The 23423-nt window shown below is 35.5% G+C and overlaps 5 protein-coding genes across 8 annotated transcripts; 4 read left to right on the top strand and 1 right to left on the bottom strand.

The window, feature by feature from the left end:
* Nucleotides 1-143: 143 nt before the first annotated feature.
* Nucleotides 144-5747, top strand: LOC106772076 (mannosylglycoprotein endo-beta-mannosidase-like). The gene is made up of 11 exons (XM_014658234.2): nt 144-373; nt 472-610; nt 767-994; nt 1191-1249; nt 1696-1744; nt 2188-2418; nt 2776-2945; nt 3047-3251; nt 3483-4154; nt 4258-4485; nt 4747-5747. The coding sequence occupies exons 1-11, from the start codon at nt 237-239 to the stop codon at nt 5551-5553; spliced, it is 2925 nt and encodes a 974-aa protein (XP_014513720.1). The 5' UTR covers nt 144-236; the 3' UTR covers nt 5554-5747.
* Nucleotides 5748-5888: 141 nt separating this feature from the next.
* Nucleotides 5889-9460, bottom strand: LOC106772077. The gene is made up of 9 exons (XM_014658236.2): nt 9055-9460; nt 8650-8737; nt 8037-8150; nt 7728-7810; nt 7437-7551; nt 7077-7168; nt 6795-6860; nt 6405-6498; nt 5889-6217 (listed from the first exon to the last, which is right to left on the bottom strand). The coding sequence occupies exons 1-9, from the start codon at nt 9318-9320 to the stop codon at nt 6113-6115; spliced, it is 1023 nt and encodes a 340-aa protein (XP_014513722.1). The 5' UTR covers nt 9321-9460; the 3' UTR covers nt 5889-6112.
* A 948-nt stretch (nt 9461-10408) lies between these two features.
* On the top strand, nt 10409-14673 carry LOC106769917 (kinesin-like protein KIN-14S). The gene is made up of 12 exons (XM_014655722.2): nt 10409-10540; nt 10619-10711; nt 10850-10992; nt 11123-11219; nt 11362-11625; nt 11719-11998; nt 12286-12447; nt 12717-12932; nt 13016-13053; nt 13172-13335; nt 13417-13530; nt 13623-14673. Exons 1-12 carry the CDS (start codon nt 10534-10536, stop codon nt 14406-14408), a joined length of 2364 nt encoding a protein of 787 aa, XP_014511208.1. The 5' UTR covers nt 10409-10533; the 3' UTR covers nt 14409-14673.
* Nucleotides 14674-16089: 1416 nt separating this feature from the next.
* Nucleotides 16090-18158, top strand: LOC106771071 (microtubule-binding protein TANGLED). Its single transcript, XM_014656966.2, has 4 exons — nt 16090-16472; nt 16559-16701; nt 16947-17002; nt 17097-18158. The coding sequence occupies exons 1-4, from the start codon at nt 16392-16394 to the stop codon at nt 17969-17971; spliced, it is 1155 nt and encodes a 384-aa protein (XP_014512452.1). The 5' UTR covers nt 16090-16391; the 3' UTR covers nt 17972-18158.
* A 381-nt stretch (nt 18159-18539) lies between these two features.
* LOC106769972 (F-box protein At1g55000) lies at nt 18540-21598 on the top strand. 4 transcript variants are annotated; one of them, XM_022785190.1, is made up of 3 exons: nt 18540-19064; nt 20093-20444; nt 21141-21598. In XM_022785190.1, exons 1-3 carry the CDS (start codon nt 18645-18647, stop codon nt 21215-21217), a joined length of 849 nt encoding a protein of 282 aa, XP_022640911.1. In that variant the 5' UTR covers nt 18540-18644; the 3' UTR covers nt 21218-21598. The 4 variants fall into 4 exon arrangements, 3 of the variants coding, with proteins under 3 accessions (XP_022640911.1, XP_022640912.1, XP_014511275.1); XM_022785191.1 differs by lacking the exon at nt 21141-21598 and adding an exon at nt 20997-21022 and having other exon boundaries at nt 18541-19064; XR_002669223.1 differs by having other exon boundaries at nt 18543-19064; nt 20093-20579; nt 21141-21597.
* The last annotated feature ends 1825 nt before the right edge of the window (nt 21599-23423 follow it).

The following is a 23423-nucleotide window of genomic DNA, read 5'->3' as shown; positions in this document are numbered from 1 at the left end:
ATATATATATATTAAGTATTGGTTAATTTTTGTTTGTTTTATATTAATAATTTTGTTAATTATATAACTGTTGAGTGTGAAACTATATTTACCATATACATCACTTTTTGTTAATAAAGATTGGTTAGTAGGGTTGGGTCATTAATTGCACAGAAAGTGAGAGATGAGAAGATAAGAGTCAAGTCAAGCTGTGTTGATATTTGTCTGTTTTTCCATTCCAAGTTCTGCTGTTAACAATGGCGAAGATCACCCTTCATTCGGAATGGCTTGCAGCTAGCTCCACCCAGGTTCATTTCACAGGCACTCAACTCACCACCACGCACCCTCCTTCTCCTTCCAACCAACCATGGATGGAAGCCATTGTCCCTGGAACGTAATCTCTCTCTTTCTCTTTTACTGTCGATGCAATGCATGCACATTCTGCTTTCTTCCTTCAGTTCTTAACTTAAAATCATGTTTAATCATTCACAGTGTTCTTGCAACCTTGGTGAAAAACAAAGTGGTGCCTGATCCTTTTTATGGACTAGGAAATGAGGCAATCTTCGATATTGCTGACTCTGGAAGAGAGTATTACACCTTCTGGTTCTTTACAACCTTCCAGTGTAAGCTGGTGAGAATTATTCTTTTCTCTCATATAACGAAATTTTATATTTCAAATTTCAGAAGTGGGCTGTTGTTAACTCGATTGAGCTTGATTCAAGTATGATGATTTCTGGTTTGATTATTCTTTTCTTTTTTTGGAGTTTAATGGACATTGCCTTTACAGTCAGGGAATCAGCACTGTGATCTGAACTTCCGAGGAGTGAATTACTCTGCTGATGTTTATTTAAATGGGCACAAGATGGTACTTCCGAAAGGAATGTTTCGGAGACATTCTCTTGATGTCACTGATGTTGTTCATTCTGATGGTAGTAACCTGCTTGCGGTTCTTGTTCACCCTCCGGATCATCCTGGGAGCATTCCTCCACAGGGAGGACAAGGTGGTGATCACGAGGTCAGAAACTAAATTTAGATAATTTTGTCCTTTTCGATTATTTAACTTCCTGTTTATATAACAGTGTCAATTCTAAATTCTAGTGGTCGATAACTTCTAAAGTTGATTGAATTTTAAGAGTCTAAGACTAGGAAAGAAGAGTGAATGATGCATGCGGAATATATAGTTCATCTTTTATTTTGTTCTTTTTGTGTAGATAGGAAAGGATGTGGCCACACAATATGTTCAAGGTTGGGATTGGATGACTCCCATAAGGTGAAATTATTACTACTCTTTGTGATAATTCGTTTACTCTTTTCCTTGAATAGGAAACTACCAGAGTTCCTTTTGGTTAGCAGGGTTATGGTAACAAACTAGCAGAATTTTTTTCTGTGATTGAATTATCAGGATGTTTATTTTTATTTTTTTGACAAATGGAGGCACTTTTACTTTGTCACTAAGCTGTATTCACAATTAAAGTTAATGTAAAAGAGCATTTAGACTTAAAAGGAAAAATAAGTCATCAAAGTAGAAGCATGTTTATCTAACATGACATTGGAATTTCCTTTGGATATGTTGTTTATATTTTCCTTTGATGACTTTATGATGTTCTCCTATGCACTGAAAAAGAAAAGAAAGTGAAACAATATGGAGCAGTTTGGCATTACTTGTGAGCAAACTGAATATCAATTTGCTAATGCAAGTGTTAAATATGATTGCAGAGATAGGAATACCGGAATATGGGATGAGGTTTCCATTTCTATTACTGGGGTGAGTTGTATTAATTGCTTTGGATCCTTTTAAACGTATGTCGTATGTTTTTTCCCATGCACTTAAATTTTACCAATTATCAAAGCCTTTCTTTCTTCTTCGTATTTTTTCGATTTTTTCAATTTACTGTCTTTGTCCTTTGCTCTTAACCCCAAAAGAAAAAGAGTGTTGTCTTTCATATACTCTTCAATTCATGATCCAACCGAACATGGTAATGATTAGATCCATTTTTGGGGAGTCACAGAGATGTCATGGAAACAAAACTAGAACAACAATACAGAGACATGAGCTAAACACATGATAAGAATTGCTTAATTAGTTTTGCATTTTATACTTTCTAAACATTTTTTCAATCAGAGCAAGCATGATTTAGAGTCGGTATAGTTGACTGTACTTCCAGCAGTTCTTTGGTAGGATGACTCCAGTGTCTGTGTTTGCTGCAGCCAGTAAAAATAATTGATCCGCACTTGGTGTCATCGTTCTTTGACAACTATAAGAGAGTATATCTACATGCCACAACTGAGTTGGAAAACAAGAGCTCTTTGACTGCAGAGTGTTCTTTGAGTATCCATGTGACAACAGAACTCGAAGGGGGCATTCACTCAGTAGAGCAGCTTCAAACTCAAAATCTTTCAATTCCTCCAACATCAAGGGTGCAATATACATTTCCTGAGGTCAGTCTTAGACAGTTTAGTCCACTGTCCTTAAAACTTAATCATTCATTAGTGATACACTTAGAGAAAAAAATGTATATATTGTCTTTTTATGTGTATCATTCGTTGGTATTGGTGGAACTTGGGCCGCTTTTGTGCAAACTTGTTTGTATGAGGTCTATTTAAATAAATTTATCTATGAACATTTTTCAGAGAAAAAAATAGAGAAATTTCTTTTTTCTTTCGAAGTTGAGGAAATTTGCAGTCCTGGATTGGTAATATTTTGTAGGGTCATTCTCTATTGACCCTGTGAAACTGGCATAATTTGGGGTTTAAGCTATATCTCCTCTTTTAAAGGGCTAATGTTTTGCATTGCAGCTCTTCTTCTACAAGCCCAATTTATGGTGGCCGAATGGAATGGGGAAGCAATCTTTGTACAACGTTATTATTAGCATTGATGTAAAAGGATATGGTGAATCTGATTCATGGAGCCATCACTTTGGATTCCGCAAAATTGAAAGCAATATTGATGGTGCTACTGGTGGAAGGTATTATGCTGTTCCTTCAATATAATGTTTTACTTTTTCCTAAGTGGGATTATTCACACTTTAAACTTCTTTGGTATATGTATTATTGGATGGTTTCATAGATTGTTCAAAGTTAACGGAGAACCAATTTTTATACGAGGGGGAAACTGGATATTGTCTGATGGGCTACTGCGACTTTCGAAAAAGCGATACCAAACAGATATCAAGTTTCACGCAGATATGAATTTTAACATGATTCGTTGCTGGGGTGGTGGCCTCACTGAAAGGCCAGAGTTTTATCATTACTGTGATTATTATGGTCTTCTGGTAAGATATACTAGATACTCATTCTTGTTTATATGTGCTTCTTAATATTCTGCTATACTTTTTATGCGCTTACTGCGTTGCTGCTGCTTTGCTGTGTGACTATGTAGTTTATTTGTGTTTCTTTCCTTTTGAATACTTGTGTATATGGCAGTTTGCATTAGATTGAATGACTGCGTCATCAGTGGCAGTTTTAGCTTTGATAATTGATCGTCTTGTTGCTAAATCGCGTAGGTATGGCAGGAATTCTGGATTACTGGGGATGTGGATGGACGTGGTATCCCAGTATCAAATCCAAATGGTCCCCTGGATCATGACCTTTTCTTGTTTTGTGCAAGGGACACGGTCAAGCTTCTGAGAAATCATCCCAGTCTTGCCCTCTGGGTGGGTGGAAATGAACAAACTCCACCAGATGATATAAATATGGCGATGAAAAATTATCTGAAACTTCATCCTTATTTCAGACATGCAGAAGAAAAGGAAAAAACTGTAGGTGCCTTGTCCGAAAGGTTAGGGGATCCTAGCCAATATCTAGATGGCACACGGATTTACATACAAGGATCGTTATGGGATGGGTTTGCAGATGGGAAAGGGGGATTCACTGATGGACCTTATGAAATTCAAAATCCTGAAGATTTTTTCAAGGATGATTTTTATAACTATGGATTCAACCCTGAGGTTGGCTCTGTAGGAATGCCAGTTGCTGCTACCATAAGAGCAACAATGCCTTCAGAAGGATGGCAAATACCACTGTTTAGGAAACTTTCCAGTGGTTATGTAGAAGAAGTTCCTAATCCATTGTGGAAATACCATAAATACATTCCATATTCAAATCCAACCAAGAAGGTTCATGATCAAATTCAGCTTTATGGTGATGTGAAAGATCTTGATGATTTTTGTTTGAAGGTGTGAAAACTTTATCCAGGTGGATCATACATGATACACTTTCAATCCTCTTATCTTTGTTGTTCTGTTGTTAACTCTATTTTTTATATTATAATCTTCCCAGGCTCAACTAGTTAACTACATACAATATAGAGCTCTTCTGGAAGGATGGACTTCTCACATGTGGAAAAAATATACAGGAGTCTTAATTTGGAAGACACAAAATCCTTGGACTGGTCTTAGAGGCCAATTTTATGATCATCTTCTTGACCAAACGGCAGGTTTCTTTGGTTGTCGATGCGCTGCAGAGCCAATTCATGTGCAGCTTAATCTGGCTACATATTTTATAGAGGCAAGTATCGACAATGAATTTCTATTTTTATGAACTAGGAATAAAAATAGAAATATCATTTCACAGTGCAAAACTCTTTTCTGGTAATATAAATTGAAAATTGAGATTGGCAGCCAAAATTAGCAAGTTAAAGGAATTACCGGAGTATTGAACCGTAAAAACTTGGAATAATCACAATTTCCTCTGCAAATTATTTGATAATCCAATGGTGAATTGTTTCTTAAAGGTTTTACAGCATTTTACTTTTTTTTCTTTAAACAGGTGGTGAATACTACATCAGAAGAATTGTCTAATGTAGCTATGGAAGTTTCAGTATGGGACCTCGAAGGCACATGTCCACACTACAAAGTTCATGAAAATCTCACTGCACTGCCAAAAAATGTAACACCTATCGTTGAGATGAAGTATCCTAAGTCAAAACATCCTAAGCCAGTCTACTTTCTTCTTCTCAAACTCTACAACATGTCAGATAATAAAATTTTATCTAGAAACTTTTATTGGTTGCATCTTCCTGGTGGAGATTATAAACTACTAGAGCCGTATAGGGAAAAGAAAATTCCCCTCAAGATAACATCCGAGGTTTTCATTCAAGGATCTACCTACAAACTTCGAATGCATGTGCAAAACACATCTAAGAAACCAGATTCTAACAGTTTGACATTGGAGCACGGTTCAAAGGCTAAACAAAAACTGGAAACCGTAGACAGTGTCAAGGGAAAAGAGCAAGAAGCTGGTTGGTTTACAAGGATACACAAATGCTTTGCGGGGAAAAGTAATGGTTTGAAGGTTTCTGAAATTAATGGGCAAGATATAGGTGTTGCATTCTTTCTACATTTTTCTGTCCATGCTTCCAATAAGGACTACAAGGAGGGGGAAGACACAAGAATTCTCCCTGTTCATTACTCAGATAACTATTTTTCACTTGTGCCAGGAGAGACCATGACTGTTAAAATTTCTTTTGAGGTCCCTCCAGGTGTCACTCCTGGAGTTTCTCTGCATGGCTGGAATTTTGACGACAAACCATCCTTAAAGATCTTCAGTGATGTCACAGGCAACCTTGTGAATTGATCAATTCTGAGTACTTCAAATGCATGAGAGACCTTAATGAGTTTATCACTTTTCTTCCTTTAACCTGCGAAAGCTAGCATTCTAATACAACATTCGGGAATTTCATATTTCCCACCTTATGTTGCTAAGACCAATATTTCTAGTACTTTGCTTGTTAAATTGTGCAATAAAAAGCAAAGGGGAAATTGTCTCAATGAGAATAATCTTTTGAAAGCTCAGGCTCCTGAGAATGGAGTGAAGGTTATGCCTCTATCATTTTATGGCTTGTAATTTGGTAACGATTCAAAATTTGCAATTGTCTTATGCTTCTAACCAATCGTGTTAGAGAACCAGGAAAAACAAAATCATTTCTTCTATACAGAGTAGGGATGAACACTTGCCCTACAAAAGTGGTGGTCTGGCACAAATAATACATCACAACATGTAAACTTGCATCATAGTATATGGTAATGAAAGTTGCAAGGTTTCTAAAATTAACTTTGAAGAATCAAACATGTAATTGCAATGAATCAGCGTGATATGCGCTATGAAGAGAACTAGTATGCAAGATCATCAATTATCATATAGACTTCATCATCCGGCTAATTGAAGAGAATATGCCCGCAGCTTTGTCTAGCAAACCTTGCCCTTGCTCTGACTTCTGTTCTTCTTCGGCAAATAGAATCTGCAACGTGAAGGAAAAGTTGCCCGAGAGATCAATATATTGTTATATTGATTATCACTAGGAGTTAGTCACCAAACAAATATGCTCTCTTTCCTTTCTCAAATGATATTTTCATTCAATTCAATTTCATTTTTTTCCAAGAAAATGGTTGGATCAGGCAAGTTAATTTAGAATTGAAGCTATTAACCTCAATGTCTTCAGCATCAGGACGGCTCTCGAAATCCTTGGCAAGCAAATATCTATTTGGCCTATCCTTGTCATCACTGAACACTTTCCACTTTCTGAGTACATCAACAGAACAGGAAGCAAACAAAAAATCATAAATAATTTCAGCTTTGCAACTAATATGTCAAGGAGCCAATTAACAGTGTATGATTTCATCAATTTTATCTCCGTGGAAACAGGATATAAAAATAGTGAATCATGTTCAGATTGTATGTTAAATCAAGTGAACCAGATAAACTTCTAAACTCAAAAGTTGTTTTTTGTTTTTTTTTTTTTATAAATCAAGATAGAATATCAATAAGATCGATATTTATATAACAAAAACCTTATGAGATGGAATGAAAGACCTTACCCTGGATAGCACCTGAAGATTGCTCCAAATGGCATTGGTCTCATGAAATAGACAGTTGTAAAAGTGCTGTACAATAAAAATATCAGAATTTAGAAGTCTAGTGTGATCAGAATAAACAAATTTTACAAAATAAATTGCATTAAGAATGAACAGAACACAAAAATGAAAAGCACTCAAGGAACCTAATACATATAATAGAAGAAGAAACCAAGTTGATAAAAATACCATTTACAGTAATTTGAAGCCTAAGTAGTAAACCATGTGATGGCTCAGAAATCGTACCTTAGAAAGAAGCGCCTTAATTTCCGGACATTAAAGCCAACTCCAACATCCTCACTAATCAGGCGCGGATTCCACATGATGAGGGGTCTAGGCTGCCATTGTATGTATAGTTTGAAAGAAAATTGTAAATAATACAAACACAAATCACAATTTCTAAACTAAATGCAAGTCTGAATTGAGGTGGCTATCAATCTCCCAGTCTATGACAGCTCTCTAGAAAGACAAATATGAGAAGTACCAACCCCTTGTAATAAAAGCAGCTTTCACATATTGCTTTACCTCATTTTGAGGAAAGTTTATCACATTTTTCAGCACATGGATGTTTAAATTTCAAGAGATCATGAATGTCAAGGGATTTACTGGATCATTTGAGAGATTGGATGCAATTCTCTCCACATATTCTAACATCTGATAATCTGGAACAATCATAACCACAATCTCATCATCACCTTCCACAGGCTTTCGGTCACTCAAGCTGGAGAAATAGCAAAAGAACTGAAATGTTATGGACGGAACTACAACAGCATAGCCAACAAGTACTTTAGCAGCAAGTGCAATACAAAAGTCAGAATCTTATACATGATGATACACCCCACGACTATTTTTCCAGCAGAATAAAACACAAAACGTTAATCTAAGCTCTGGACTTACCTTGCAAATCTAAATATAGCATCTTTCCACCGAAACTTCAGAAGGGCTGCTGCACCAGCATCTGGAAATATGGCTTTAACCCTCTAACAATCAAATTCATGAAGCTTATCAACCTAGTTTACAACTTCCAAAATAAATACTACACATACCATAAAACCTTATTGAATTCATAACCACTTAAATACTCTATTTTAGCCATATGTCATACTGCAATCAACAATAGAGAATAGAAAAAACATTTCAAATTAAATATTCCTTCATAATTTCTTGTTTTATAAGTTTACAACTACCGGAATACATCCCACCAACCTGGAATTTTGTTTTCTCAATGAGTGTATCCAAAAAAATCCTTGACAAGTCCCAGAGTTCAACCTGCGCACCTTCGTCATCTAAAAATTGCAGTTGCGGGATTAAAAGTTCAACCTGTAAGACAGTTAAAAATACTTTTAGAGCAAGATAACCTGCAAGACAGTTAAAAATACTTTTAGAGCAAGATGCATTTGGCGCTAAGAAACTGAAAGAAAACAATTATTAACTTTGATTGACAAAGCAACGGCTTGGTAAACAGCATTCTCCGTAGCAGCATTTTCAAGCTGCCTCGGCTTAAACATTTAGTTACATCAGATGTAAAATAATGAAAAAAAGAATTTTGCTCTTATTCATGCTCACCTTTAACATGCTAAATTTATAAGTTATTGATCTTAACCAGGTTAAGTTGACTGAGCTCGTTAGAATTGCAATGCCAAAGAAGATGCTCAGCACAACAGATTTTAGTCAAAAATCCTCATCCGCAAAAAATATACGAAAGAAATATATTTTTAATTTGGCACTGCGTGACCTAAACCAGCAGTGCAAAACTTGGAACAAATGACAATTTTGTGTGAAATAAAGAAAGGAAGAAAAACAAAATTCTGGTACATACTGTGGCTCTCATCCCTCCTGTAGATACAAATAAGCCTGCGGCCTCTCCAGATTGCCTCACTGCACCCTCCAAGTCTGAAGGCAAGCAACTGAAACAGAAAGCAAAAAAGTGAACAACTTTTTTATACCCATTGGAATTTATATCTAACTTCATCAATCTACCATTTTCCCATCCCCACATGACTTCAAATTATGGTGTGACTTAAAATTGATGGACACACTTAAATGGCCTAAGCATGGGAGACATGCTGTCTGAGTTTCTAGAACACAATCCAGACCTAAACAAAACATTCTTCACAAAGACAAGAGTCCTATGTATCCATCCACTTTTGCCTGAGATTTAGAAAAAACATAAATTGCGACAAAATTAATAATCTCCACAGTCGAAATTGTAAAGTAGCAATACCTGTCATCTTCCTCATCATCCTTAACAGAAGTTACAGTATTTTCTTCCAATGGGGATGGTGGGTCAGGCTCAGGGGATTCGGTTTGGAACTTCTCAAACTTGGCAAAAACTCTGAAGGTGGAGGTTGAAGAGTGAAGGGAAAGGCCATTGTAAGAGCAAAGTAGAGGGTGTGAAAAAGATAAGGAAAAAGGAGTGGCTGAGGTTTGAAGGGGTATTGAAGGATGGTAGTTACAGCTGAAGTTGCAGGCTATGGTTGAAGAAGCCATTTATGTGCTGTCTGTTAACTGTTAATTTGTTCATTGCCCAAAGGCCATGGCTCATTCATCAATATTGCAAATTGCTTCCGACTTGATATTATCAACCACAGTTACAGCTTTTCTCCATGCCTTCTAATTCAATACCAGATATTTATTTGGCTAATTATTTTACTTTTCAAATCTCATTTTCATTTGTAGAAAGTAGTATGTACCCCTGCAATTCAACGGGTATTTTTTTTAATTATATTAAATATTAATAATATTTTTTATAGAATTTATTAATTTTATATGTTATATTTTGAATTATAAGACATTACATGTCTTTCATAGTAATATGTAAAAATATAAATGTATTGCTTTTAATTGTCTATTGTGATATCTTATTTTAAGAGGTAGTATTATTTTTATACTTAACAAAATTTTACAGACACTTTACATTTATTATTTTACATTTTTTTTTACAAATATAAAAGTTAATATTTGTAAGGACTAAAATACCTCTAAAAATAGATCGTGGTAAATTATTTTCCTATATTAAAATCTTTAATTTTTCAAAAAGAGTAATCAAGGTTTTAGTATAAAAGATATTTATATTAAGTCATACCTGATATTTATATCATAGACTTTATCAATTTTCAAATTACGAGTTTAAATTAAGTTATATAACGTCAAATCTTCAAATCTTTCACCTGTTTGAATTTGAAGTTTGACATGTAAATGTGGAGTTTTTATGGACAAAAAGTTTTAGATAAATTGCCTTGCTCAAAGAAGATTCTATGACCCTAAATGTGAAAGAAAGAAAATATTTCGTAATTATTGTATTTATTTATGACTTGAATATTTTAATATTTTAACAGTTTTCGAAATTTAATTTAATATATACTATTTTCAGTTAAAAAAATTTATATATAAAGAAATTTTAAAACTTATATTTTAACAGGTGTTTAATAAAAACAGCCTAGCCCATTCCCACGTTGGGCTTTCGAATTTGGGTTGCCCATCCCGAGGCCCAAAATAGAAGACGGTGTGGTGGACGCTCTTGAGAATTTGATATTGGCATATAGCCGTTGTGATTTCAAACTTTGAAATCTCAGCAAGAAAAGAACGGTACTCTATTCCTCTCTTGCGCTCTATTGCTTTCTTACGCTCTATTGCTCTCTTGCGCTCTATTGCTGAGGAAGTTGGATCTTGGAATCGTGTGCCACTCTTATCTCAGAGAACCATGAGTGGTACTCTCACTTTCTCTCTACTCATCAATCAATTGAATTAACCACTTATTCTTTGACACAAATCATACATTCTTGCAGATCAATCCATTCAAATCCAAATGCTCGCTGAAAAATTCCACCGTTTCGTTCTTGACTACGAACTCAAGCAACCGTCGATCACTTCTGAGCCAGGTTCCCTCTCCATTCTCTATTCAATTTCCCTTTTTCCATTTGGAATGACAAAAAGAAAATCAATGATCTTAATCTTAGGCAAAATTACGTTGTTAATTCTGACGTTAGATGGTTTGTCGATTTGTGAAATTTCATCAGATGATGTATCGAAGCAAGTGAACGAGAACTCAGACTCCGTGGACGAAAACAGTATGTCACAGGGAATCCACGAAGTTTCTCCGGATAAAGGTCACACACTTCCTATATTGAAGAAAATACTTGATCTCGACACTAAAATTCAGGTAAATCTTTAGAAACCACATTGAATTCTGTCTCTTTCTTTTCCTTAAATTTCTGGACTCTCTGTTTTCTCGCATTCTGTTTATTATTCGTAAACTTTATTTTACCGGGGTTATATGGTTCATGCATTAGGATTTGAAGAAGCATCACATATCATTGTCTGATGAAGTTAAGCTCACGATTGAATCTTTTCCGGGCACTGATGTTTTGAAGTCCGTGCAGCTTCTCGGTATGCTTCTAGTAGAAAACTACAATAATACATGAAAATTTGAATACTCTCTCTCTCTCTCTCTCTCTCTCTCTCTCTCTTTCTGTCTATAGTTAATTTAATTATAATTTTTATAGGTTTTGGAATTTTTTTATGGTTTCAGGTGCTGAATATGAACTCTTGAAAAGAAAGTACCTGGAGGAGTCCTCTGAGCGAAGGCGGCTTTACAATGAAGTAATTGAACTCAAGGGGAATATCAGAGTTTTCTGCAGATGCCGACCATTAAATGCAAGTGAAATTGCTAATGGGTCTGCTTCTGTTGTCAATTTTGAGTCGTCTTCAGATAATGAGCTTCAAGTCATTTGTGCAGAATCTTCTAAAAAGCAATTTAAATTCGACCATGTATTTGGGCCAGAAGATAACCAGGGTAACGAGAAGTTGCATCTTTTATTGGTTTTGCAATCAAGAAAGTTGTTTTTATGAGAAATCATTGAAACTGAACACATTTTTTGTTATGCAGAGGCTGTGTTTCAACAGACCAAACCCATTGTTACATCAGTATTGGATGGCTACAATGTCTGCATTTTTGCCTATGGGCAAACTGGAACTGGGAAAACATTCACTATGGAAGGAACACCAGAACACAGGGGAGTTAACTACCGAACCCTGGAAGAGTTATTTCGGATAACTGAAGAGAGAAATGGCACGATGAAGTATGAATTATCTGTCAGCATGCTGGAGGTTTACAATGAGAAGATAAGAGATCTGTTGGTGGAAAATTCAACTCAACCTACAAAGAAGTGAGTGCTTAGATCTCCCAAGTAATTAGCGTGGTTGTCTGTTGCTCTTTTATTCAAGAATTAGCTGGCAATTCGCATACGATGTTGTGTTAATATGAGAATTCGTTTGACATATTTCTGTGCTGGATAAAGAATGACACTATAGTTTTCTAAACATCTTCAACAAGCTAATAAACTAATTAATGTGGTTTCCAGTTTTCTGGCACTCTCTACCCAACTAGATGCATAGAATTTTGTTGTATAAAATGTTTGGTAACTGATGAAGAAAACAAATTTCTATACTTTAGATTGGAGATAAAGCAAGCTGCCGAAGGAACCCAAGATGTCCCTGGACTTATTGAAGCACGTGTTTATGGAACAGAAGACGTGTGGGAAATGCTTAAGACTGGAAATCGAGTCAGATCAGTTGGATCCACCTGCGCTAATGAGCTTAGTAGCCGTTCGCACTGGTATAGCAAATTCTTACAGATTGACTAATTGTTGCTCGTACTTCATAGTTACTTCTAAACTTATTTCTATTTTATAAAAGACTTAATTCTTAAATATTATAATCATATTAAACTAAATATTTGTTTTCCTTGAATAGATCATATTTTAAGCTGGCAGTTACTTTCTTTTTGCAGTAGATGTAATATAATTTTCTCAATGACACTCACGATTTTTGGCAGAATTTATTAATAATTATTGACAAATGATCAAGAGGTGCTTTTACATGCAGCTTGTTGCGAGTAACTGTAATGGGGGAAAATTTAATTAATGGCCAGAGAACAAAGAGTCACCTTTGGCTAGTAGACTTAGCTGGCAGTGAGCGAGTGGGAAAAACTGAAGCTGAGGGAGAAAGACTGAAGGAATCTCAATTCATAAATAAGTCTCTTTCAGCGCTTGGTGATGTTATTTCTGCCCTTGCTTCTAAATCAGCCCACATTCCATACAGGCAAGTTTCTTTTCCTCTCTTAAATAAACTCTAACTGAATGATCCTTTTTCTAATTATTATCTGTATCATCCGGTTTTGACAGGAACTCAAAACTCACTCATATGCTGCAAAGCTCGTTAGGTAAGATTCCACTTCAACATTAAGAATTTATACGATCCTTTGAAAATGACTATGAATTGATTTCATTTCATGCCTGCATTTTTTGACTGTTAATGTTTGATATGTGGCTGAAATGCAGGTGGAGACTGCAAAACATTAATGTTTGTGCAGGTAAGTCCAAGCGCAGCAGACTTGGGAGAGACACTTTGCTCACTGAATTTCGCCACCCGCGTCCGTGGAATCGAGGGTGGCCCGGCTCGCAAGCAAGTAGACCACTCTGAGTTGTTTAAGTACAAGCAAATGGTAAGTTAGCATGAAATTGTTCTAATAAACATAACCATGATTTTTCAATTCCTGAAACTCATAAATTTTGTACAATTAAAGGTAGAAAAGCTCAAACAAGACGAGAAGGAAACAATTAAATTACAGGATAGCTTGCAAATTGCTCAACTCAGGCTTGCTACAAGAGAACAGCATTGTAGAACCCTTCAAGAAAAGGTATATTCTTCAGAAGCAAGTTACTCAGAAAAGATGATGGGTGCCCTTTTTTCTATTCAAAGTGATTCATAATTTGATGTCCTTCGTGACAGGTTCGGGACCTGGAGAACCAGATCGCCGAAGAAAGAAAGCACAGACTAAAGCAAGAAAGTAGAGCACTTGCTGCTGTTTCGGCTCAACCCTCATTACCATCACAACAGACAACAGCTCAGAAAACAATGACTGACAGGAAGCCACCACTGAATCCTTCCAAACTCAGACAACCACTGAGAAAAATAACCAATTCCATGCCTCCACAGTCTCCTTGGAGATCAAAGAATTACACCACATTCATGAATGGAAAGGAAAACTCTGTGAGAAGGGCTTCAATGGCGACCAATTCCGTGAGGCAAGCTGCGCCATCAACAACAGGGCAGTTCTTTCAGGCAAGGAGGAGGGTCTCCATTGCCGTTAGACCACCACCTTCAACATCAACAACGCAGGTCATTCAGCCAAGGAGGAGGGTCTCCATTGCCACACTACCGCTTCACACAACTTCTAGCATGTCAACTCCACTTCGTACCTCAGCATTCCGAGTTACCGGTGGAAGCAATCAGCAATCACGGATAAGAAGCCAAAGGAAAGATAGGTATTCAAGTTTGTTTGCCCCAATGCCAGAGTTGAGAGAATCAGTCTTGACAACACCAATGTCAGTAAGGAGCAGCAGCAAGTTTATGATGAACAGTCCAACACAGGCAGATTCCAGGATGATGGGGCCCATTAGGAATCAACCTGTTCTTGCTCTACAACGTAAACCTGTGGTCTGGAGTCCTCTTAAGCTAAGAACCATGAACAGAAAGTCATCACTCCTGCCGTATCGCCCAACCCAAATGCAGTAAACATTGTTTTCTCAAACAACGGACAAAAAAGTGGAGTTTTTTAGCTAATGCCAACGTGTATAAATTACTGTGCTGCATTATGAATCAACCAAGATTCAATTAAATTTTTCTCAAAACATGTCATGCAAATACTCTTGCGTATGTTGTTCGATCAAATTTCTGATCTTAGATTTAAGTTTCAAATTCATGCTCGTGGTGTTTGTTGTGCGATCAAATTTCTTACAGATCTCACGTGTCTCAAATTCTTTTATTTACTCGTTTGCTTTTGAATTAAGGTTTAATAGTCTTTTTATCCTATTTTTTATTAAAATTATTTAATGCATTCTCTTAACTCTTTTTTGTTTCAATCTAGTTCTTATTTTTTTTTGTTAATTAAAAAGAATAAAAATTATACTTAATGTAAGTAAAAAGAATAAAAATTACATAAAGATGAAAAAATATGATCGTATTGAATAATTAAAAAAAAAAATATTTGGAACAAAAAATAACTATTAAAGCTTGAATTAACAAACTACCAATATCTAGAGGTATTTAATTAACTTGCCCTAATGAGTAAACTTGTTATGGGAGGAATTGTTATTAAAAGTGTAAGATTATATACTAATAATTATATAAACACATTCATATACTTTCATTATGAAACAAAATTGATCCTTGTCAAATGTCAATAATCTTATAATGCTACTAATTATTTGTGAAACATTTAATTGTCAGGATGCCATAAGTAGAAGGAAATGTTTAATGCCCATAAATCATTATTTCTGATAATTATCAAACAATTTTTGTTTGGATAATTTGTTAAAAATAAGAAAGCAGCGATATTTTAACTAAAATCTTTAATTCATTATCACCTTGGATAATTTGACACCAGTAATATGATACTAGCTCTAATAAAAAAACTTTTTAACTTAGGAAATTAAATTCCCACATCTTCCATAGAAAATTATATTTGCAAAAAGCAACTAAAAATCATTTTTAAAATTGTTTACTCATATAAATGTTATTTTTTAAAAGATAAACCAAACATGAAACAATGTTTTTTCAATTTCGAATTCTCCATAAACTAAGAGAATTCTTCTACCAAATATTCTTTTCCTTCTTTTATTTATCCAATCAGATTAATTTACTTTTAACAAATTGCGATAAAATAATCATATTTAGTTATTCACTTGCATTAACACGTGTCAGATGGGTATTGGAAGGAAAATTGTTAATCATATGTCAAACTTTATCACATTTAAATGCGGATCCATCAAGCAAACTTCCAACTTCGAATTTAATTGAAATGCACGTCATGTCATCTTTTTATTTTAAAAAAATATTATTAATAACAATAAATTATGACATAATTAAATATTCTTGTTGTATAATAATAATTTAAAAATAATTTTTAATGATGTAAAGAATTTTCTACCCACGACATGTGAAATTTAAAACTCTTTAACTTTTCAAGTGAATGAAAAGCTGGAACAAAAATTTCAAAAAGTTTATTTAATATTCCAATATATATTGCTTAATTTGTATGGAAAGTAAATTAACTTTTAAAGTTTTTCTAGAGTCAGCTTTATAACGTTGTATTATGAAGCTTTGCTATTGACTAATGGAAGCAGGCCCACGTAGGCCCAACCAAAATAGGGACAAAAATAGTTGCATATAGCCGTTGGCGTTGAATTAGCTTGCTTAGGACAGAGTGATAGAGATACATAGATTTAGTCGACCGTTGGAAAACAAACGTTACAGAGGGTTCGTGTTTGTTCAACGTCAACAACACTTAGTAGCCAAACTCTGCAACCAAAAGCAAAAGGTTTTGGGACCGTGTCTTCCTATTTTAGAGAGAGAGAGAGAGAGTGAGAGAGAGAGAGATTCAGATCCAATCTTTGGTTGGGTGGGCACTAGGTACAAGTTGGAGAGATTGTTTGTCTGAGGAAAATTCTTGAGACCCACCTTGTGTGTGTTTGATTTCATTCCTCGGATATTCCGAAGATGGTTGCAAGAACCCCACCGAAGCAGAAGAAGCTTTTGGCGGCTCTCAATCCTGTTCTGATTAAAGAAACCTTAAACAAGGTAATGCATGATAATGCCAGTGATCTTCCCTGATGACAACAGATAAATTTTTAATCTTTGTGAGTGAATTGTTGTGGGTGTTTAAGGTGGATCAATGCGTCGCTCGGCTGCAGGAGCTTCAGTACACTGTGACTGGTGGAACCAAGGTGGTGTCGGGGGTGACTCTCAGCCCTCGCAGCACAAGAGGTTATCTCAGAACAAGTCTCAGGTGCAAGCAAGAGTCACTCAGGTAAGCTTTCGATTCTATTTCAATTTCATTTCATAGCAGGACTCACTCATGATCACCACATTGCAGCTTTAAACTTTGATTTTCATTTCTATGTAACAATCAATCAAAAGTCATCTTTGGTGTGTGAACAGACTACACATATGTGATACTTTTTGTGGTTGAATGACATGTATTATTACTATTCTTAAACGTTCTGCCATTTGTTGCTGCAAATTGTAATCTTATGTATTCTTGCCGTCGTGAAGGATCAAGAATGGTGCATCAAGGAGATCTCCAGTGGGAAAGTTTCCAGCAAACACAGGTTTTGTTTGTTCTCTCTTTACTTGGTCTTGAGCATGATCAAGGGAACATGGATATAATTGGCTTCCCTTTAATTATTGTGAACCCTTATGCAGGTGAATGGAAGAGAATGTCACTGCCAGCAATGCTTGTAGGCGAAACTGTTGGAGAAATTTTGCAGGCAAGTCAGTTTGCGAGGGAAATAGTCTCAGCGGTTGGTAAGAAAACTGTCCCAGATGACCCAAAAACTCCAATGTCTCAACGGAGCAACAAGAAAGTAGAACTTGAAAACACACAGCTGAGGGTGAGAAGGAAGAAAGAGAAGCAAACCAGAGTTCAGAATGATGGTACCCCACAACTTCAAAGGGCTCGCTCCAGAATAAACTTTAAGGTTTCTCCTCCAAAGGTCAGAGAATTTGATAAAGAAAGCAACAGGTATATGGCAAATAGGGTATCTCCCAGGAATAGGCCATGGGCTAGAAAAACAGTACTTTTCCCCAACCCTTTGTTCCTTTCCACTCACTCTTCTTCACAGCCACAACCGCAACAGTTTTGCAAGACAAGGTCACCCATCATTTCAAGAAATAGAGGTACAACTTCACACAAATTTGTTATAAAGTCTCCACCTTCACCACCACGGCAGCAACAGTCTTGCAAGACCAAGTCCCCTGGCATATCAAGAAACAGGGCTGGGACACCTCACAAGTTTTTGATCAAGTCTCCATCGTCGGCTTCCAAATTCCCACCAACTGTGTCTATTTCACCCACAAGACCTGTAAGATTGAGCAGATTCAGTCCTCCCAAGAGATCATCATCATCATCCACTGCATCTAAATTCCGTCGATCTTTCTCTCCTTCAAGAATTGCATCCAGATTGGTTTCACTTTCACCGTTAAGGAGCAGGAAAACTGTACAGAAAAATGATGTGCTTGTAAGTGGACTCAAACAGCGCCCAACATCGTCGATGCAATTCCCCGTTAGAGGCATCTAAGAACTCGCCATTTTCTGGCTACTTTCTTGTAATTTTTATCATCCTGTCAATTCTTTATGTCCATAATTGTGCTCTTATGCTTTTCCTCTTTGGCTTTCAGAGAAGGTGCAAGGATTTTTCTTTAATGTTCATATCATTTTTTCCTACTCGTTTCAAGGAAAATCACAGTCGGTGTCTTTTTGCTGTTTGTTATTACTTTCTCCATCTCTCTGTATAAAATCATTATACAATTCATATATTATTCTTATGAAATATCTTTTATGTTTTTTTTTTACAGAATTTACAAAAACTCTTAATACCCATATAAACTAATCATAGTTAAATCGCGTAATTAATTAATATTTGTAGAGATGACAATGATTATCCAATTTGCGACCATATATTTTGCAGTTCTAATAAGAGAAAGAAAAAAAAATCTAACCTTTATAATTAATTAAGTATAAAGATTTAATTAGAGAGGGGTCCTTTAAAAAGGATAAAGATTTTTCTGAAAAAATAGTTTGTGAATTTCAATAAAATAGAATTAATATAGTTTTCAAATAATGATGATGATGACAAAAAAAAATCAAAATCTAGGGTCATTCTTTGTGGACAAGTGATTGTGGCAGTGAGATAAGACGTGCCCTTTTATCCCCTACACGTACGCCATCCTTTCTATTTCAATTTCACTCCAATGGGTTGTTGTTGCGACGAAGACGACGGTGACATTTTCCGGCAACTCATCAATTCCAATTTCTCTTCCTCATCCTCCTCCACCGCCACCGCCACCGCCACTGCCACCACAGTGATCTCCCCCATGAATTCCCATTTCTCGGCACTCTCCTCCACCGACATCCTCCGCCTCATCTTCCAGAACCTTCCGATACCCGATCTCGCCCGTGCCAGCTGCGTCTGCCGTCTCTGGAACTCCGTCGCCTCCCAGAGGGAGATGCTCACAAGAGCCTTCGTTGCCCCTTGGAAATTGAACCACGTTATCGGCGACCCGCTCTCTGGAAGCTTCTGGAGAGACAATTCCCTCGCCAAATTCGCCATCTCCCATCGCATTTCCCGCGGCGACACCGTCGCTAGCCTCGCCGTCAAGTACGCTGTTCAGGTCCGTGTCACCTGTAAACCAGGGTTTATCACTTTTCCTGATTAAGTTAAACAGTATTGGGTCAAATTTTTTAGTAGTTTCCACACCACTAAATGCACCCATTCCATGCTGTAATCCTAGGTTGCTAGGTTTTCAGTTATTAAATGAATTATGGGAATCACAGTTACTGTTTGCGACTTTTCAGGCTGGTATATTTTCACAGTTCCTTAGCATTTATGGAATGCAATTTACTTAATTTAAACAATGATTCCCTTGATTTTTTAATCAACGTTTATATAAGCATGTTAAAAGCCAAATCCTGTTTTTATAGTTTTCTTAGAGACCATGTTTTCTGTGAAATAGAAAAGTATTAGTCTATCTAGTAGTAGTAGTAGTAGGGTAAAAGGTTTTTACATTATCATCTAGTCGCAAGTTGACATATATACTTTATCTTTCTTTTAACTTTACAATAATTATATATTATATGGGTAAAAGACAAATCTTATTTTCGAAGTTTTCTTAAAGGCCATTTTTGCCGTCTAGGTAAAAATTATAAAACATCATCGAATCAGATGTAGATTACCTTATTGAGTTTCACTTTAGTTATCTTAAAAGTGATATCTAGCACTTTTACCATTTCTGATTGAGTGAGAGTGTGGAAAAAATTACATTTTTCTGGAAGGCAAATAATAGTAATATAACTGTAAGCTGCTACTATAAATGAACACATTACAGCAACAAGTACATGACAAACAGCTCCAAGCAAAAAACAGCCACCCCACTTAAGAAAACTAGCCAGAGTCGAAGAAAAATACAAGAAACCGTCAATCATGAATCCTGAGAGAAATATCATCCAGGCACATGACAACACGAGTATCTAACACAACCCACCACACCACACCAGATCCAGAAAACCCCCATTGTTGAACTAGGACAATTCCTTCAAACACAGCAGGATTGTACATGCCATTAATAAAAAGAAAAGGATCCTCTGTGAAACTTAGCCTTTATTCACATTGACATTGGATGATATTTTTATGTTTTGATAGGTAATGGACATAAAGCGCCTGAACAACATGATAAGCGACCATGGCATATACTCAAGGGAAAGGTTATTAATCCCTATTAGTAATCCTGATATTCTGATTAGCAGAACATGCTTTATTGAGCTGGATGTGTATGCAAAACGAGAAGTAGCAGTGCTGTATCCTAATGATGTACCAGACACGAGGACTACCTATGTGTCAAACAGAATTTCCTCAGAAGAAAGCAACAAAAAGGTGGTTGATTCCTTGAAGAGAAGCATGCATGTTGATAATGAAACAGCTCAATATTACTGGTCTGTTTCAAATGGTGATCCACGAGCGGCATTTGCTGAATTTTCTGCAGACCTTAACTGGGGTAGGCAAGCAGGGCATTAATAGTCTTTCTTAAGGTTACCTTGTTATTTGAGAGGTTGGTGGCAAGTGGAAAACAAGTTTTTTAAGAGGTTGCTTGGCAGTCAAATAGATAAATAATTAAGAGACTGTGCTGCAGGCAAGTATATGCTCCAGTAGGTTGCCTCTTAAAAAATCTGTTCATTCTCCTCTGATTGAATACTGCTTGAGTTCGCTTGAGTTCTAAACAGATTGTCATATTTGCTAATGAAACTACAGTCATATACTGTTGCCGTGTGTAAAAGATTTCAGCCACTCATGTTGTGAAGTGTGTTCAGAATGTGTAAATTTTATTATTACTCTTTTATAAAAGAAATTGATGCATTAGTTTAGTCTGGTCAATATATGCTTGGCGCGGAAAGGTTTGATTTTATTCACATTTGTAAGCATTCATATTTACCACCCCAGATCAGAATTTATGCCAAGAATACGCTGTTTGAACAAAAAGTGAATACGAGGATGGCCCGTTTTCCCTTTTCCTTCCAGTATTTTGTTGTGAAATGTGATAGTTTTGCAGGGAGAGATTGAGCAAACTTTGAGCCTTTCAGAAGCTAAATTAATACTATCCAATAACTTAATAGATAAGGGTGTGTGAGGAATCAGAATCTATTTGTGAAACGAATGTTTGATATTCTATTCTCATCCTGTCTTTTTGTAACAGTTAATGTCTTTATGAATTACTGCCTTTTCCTAGCCTTGTGCTGTCAGTTGCCAGAACCTTTGAATGGAGAATGGTGAATCGGTGGTACTGTTAACTTGTACCCTCCAATAGCAAAATGATGATTTGATTGATTTCAAGTCAGCCACCTGCTATTATAGTACGACTGGAACCCCGGATTGTCCATGAGATGAACATGATCTCAGGCAACTTGACTCGATGTGATTAGAAAGCTTCCATCTTTCTTGATTGATCGACTGTGAAAATGTTGGAACTTCTGAAAGTATTCATGCTATTGATTTTGCAATTTTAATGGGATTGAGAGATATGGCAGCAAGCGGCAAGGGAAATGGTGTAACTTGAAACAGTTTGACATTAATCTTTGAATGATTTAGAGCATGCAGTGTACATCTTAGTTTTATTTCTTGAAAGTTAAAAAAAATAAAATTGAAGGGCTTTATAAAACCAATATTTCTCAACTCTTCTTTATATATTTCTTTAGCTCCCACTTCAATGAGTGTTGGAATTTGAGCTCTTTCAAAATATTATAGGCCTTTCTCATACTTTGTGGAGTCCCAATACATTTGAATTTTTGTCAACTGACTATCAGTAAAGTGAGTTTTCAATAAAACAGTAAGGTGAGTTTTACGTTGACATATAATCTAACTCCGTTTTGGCTTGATGTGAAATCTATATAAGATTAAATTATGGTGGTTTAAATTATGCAAAGTAGGACAGAATATTGAACTACAATCTAATAATGTATTTGATATATAAATGTGTAGAGAAAAAACGTGAATGACCTTTTTTTACATGCTGAATAAAAGAAACTTCAACCTCACTCTGATCTTTCTAGGTTCCCACCTCAGATCATACTCTGATTGATAAAATAATCTTTTCATGCTGTTGGGGATTGTCCATGCCATTTCACATTCTTTCATTTCCTTATGGTTGTTAATCTCCAATGTTATTCTCATATACTTTTTCATATTCTTTCAGTTTATTCTATACTTATTCATATAATTAATAATCAATTTCATTTCACACTTATGTGTGACAACCAAGGGAATCAATTTTATATATTCTTTATATTCAACTAACTCATTTATACCTTCGTCTAACAACTACCATAGCCTTATAAATTCACCAAAGCACTACATGTCTTCTTTTAGTATTAATCAACTCAAAGTAGAAAAGTAGGACCAATTGTCAATGTCTAAAGTAGTAAGTGAAGTTATATCTTCAACACAATTTTAGGTTATATAAAAACAAATTTTTCGCTTTGTCTTTTTAGTCTTTTTTCCTGCTTTTGGTTCTATACGTTTTTTTTCTTCTGTAATCTTGTATTATTGTCTTAATTCTAAAGAAGTTTAGTTTCTTTTATTTAGGAAACATCAATTTTTGTTTTCAATATTTGTTATGTCATTTCTTTTATGATCAAGATCAAAGACTAAAAATAAAATATAAAAGAAAATTGTTTTGAGTGTGAGATCTAGTCCGTTAAAAACTCATTTACACTTTTCTCCTTGTTCATTTACGTTATCTTAAACATATCTAGTCAAATTCATCTGAATTCTTAATGTCCGAGTTCCAAGCTATTCGAACGAGTATTTGTCAAAGATACTCTGAAACTTAAGTCACTAGTCTAATTGATCGGGTGTCATAGTAAAATTTTAAATATAATCACTTAGGTCCTTACCTTCAACCTGTATTTATAGGTTTCAATACGAATTTATGATTAGAAAATTATAATCACGACCCGATACTTAATAAGTGAAACTTACCATTAAACTTGATTAGAAATTATATTTAAAATGTCTTGTACAGTAAATCATTTGGTCTCGTTATTTCCTATACCCGACTGTCCATAGGCATAGACCTAATGGACATACAGTAAATCAAGATTTTGAAGAAAAAAAAATCAATCAATAATTACTATAAAACTATTAAAGAATAAATGGATCTTTTTTCATTTTTTTAAATTATTTGTATTTATTCAATCGTGCCATGAAAAAGTATGAAGGATGAAAGATTATATATCTTCTAACTTTTTTTTTATAATTACTTAGTGTAAAACTTAAAGTAACACTTAATTTTTTAATGAAAGACGTTAAATTTAGACAATTGTTGATCCTACCCTACAATATTTTTCTTTATGTTTGCTGCATCAATTACTGAATATGAAGAAGAATTGTTTAGGTCACCAGTGTAGCGAAGGAGATATACCGTGGTTGTTTTTCACTATACGTCGCGGTTTATGAACCGCGGCATATTCAACCGCAGTAA

Source organism: Vigna radiata, chromosome 8 (assembly GCF_000741045.1).
Source record: "Vigna radiata var. radiata cultivar VC1973A chromosome 8, Vradiata_ver6, whole genome shotgun sequence".
Taxonomy (NCBI): Eukaryota; Viridiplantae; Streptophyta; class Magnoliopsida; order Fabales; family Fabaceae; genus Vigna; species Vigna radiata.
The sequence above is the reverse complement of the archived record's forward strand: the minus strand, read 5'-3'. Positions and strand labels throughout refer to the sequence as shown.

Coding starts and splice junctions, on each gene's coding strand:
- LOC106769972 (XM_022785190.1), top strand. CDS start 18,645: ATGGGTTGTTGTTGCGACGAAGACGACGGTGACATTTTCCGGCAACTC. Junction 19,065..20,092: donor CCGTCAAGTACGCTGTTCAG/GTCCGTGTCACC, acceptor ATGTTTTGATAG/GTAATGGACATAAAGCGCCT. Junction 20,445..21,140: donor TTCTGCAGACCTTAACTGGG/GTAGGCAAGCAG, acceptor TTTTTGTAACAG/TTAATGTCTTTATGAATTAC.
- LOC106771071 (XM_014656966.2), top strand. CDS start 16,392: ATGGTTGCAAGAACCCCACCGAAGCAGAAGAAGCTTTTGGCGGCTCTC. Junction 16,702..16,946: donor TGCAAGCAAGAGTCACTCAG/GTAAGCTTTCGA, acceptor GCCGTCGTGAAG/GATCAAGAATGGTGCATCAA. Junction 17,003..17,096: donor AAAGTTTCCAGCAAACACAG/GTTTTGTTTGTT, acceptor ACCCTTATGCAG/GTGAATGGAAGAGAATGTCA.
- LOC106769917 (XM_014655722.2), top strand. Junction 10,712..10,849: donor GTCGATCACTTCTGAGCCAG/GTTCCCTCTCCA, acceptor AAATTTCATCAG/ATGATGTATCGAAGCAAGTG. Junction 13,336..13,416: donor TGTTTAAGTACAAGCAAATG/GTAAGTTAGCAT, acceptor GTACAATTAAAG/GTAGAAAAGCTCAAACAAGA.
- LOC106772076 (XM_014658234.2), top strand. CDS start 237: ATGGCGAAGATCACCCTTCATTCGGAATGGCTTGCAGCTAGCTCCACC. Junction 995..1,190: donor GACAAGGTGGTGATCACGAG/GTCAGAAACTAA, acceptor CTTTTTGTGTAG/ATAGGAAAGGATGTGGCCAC. Junction 4,486..4,746: donor TGGCTACATATTTTATAGAG/GCAAGTATCGAC, acceptor TTCTTTAAACAG/GTGGTGAATACTACATCAGA.
- LOC106772077 (XM_014658236.2), bottom strand. CDS start 9,320: ATGGCTTCTTCAACCATAGCCTGCAACTTCAGCTGTAACTACCATCCT. Junction 7,811..8,036: donor TTGAGAAAACAAAATTCCAG/GTTGGTGGGATG, acceptor TTTGATTGTTAG/AGGGTTAAAGCCATATTTCC. Junction 7,552..7,727: donor GCTATATTTAGATTTGCAAG/GTAAGTCCAGAG, acceptor CTATTTCTCCAG/CTTGAGTGACCGAAAGCCTG.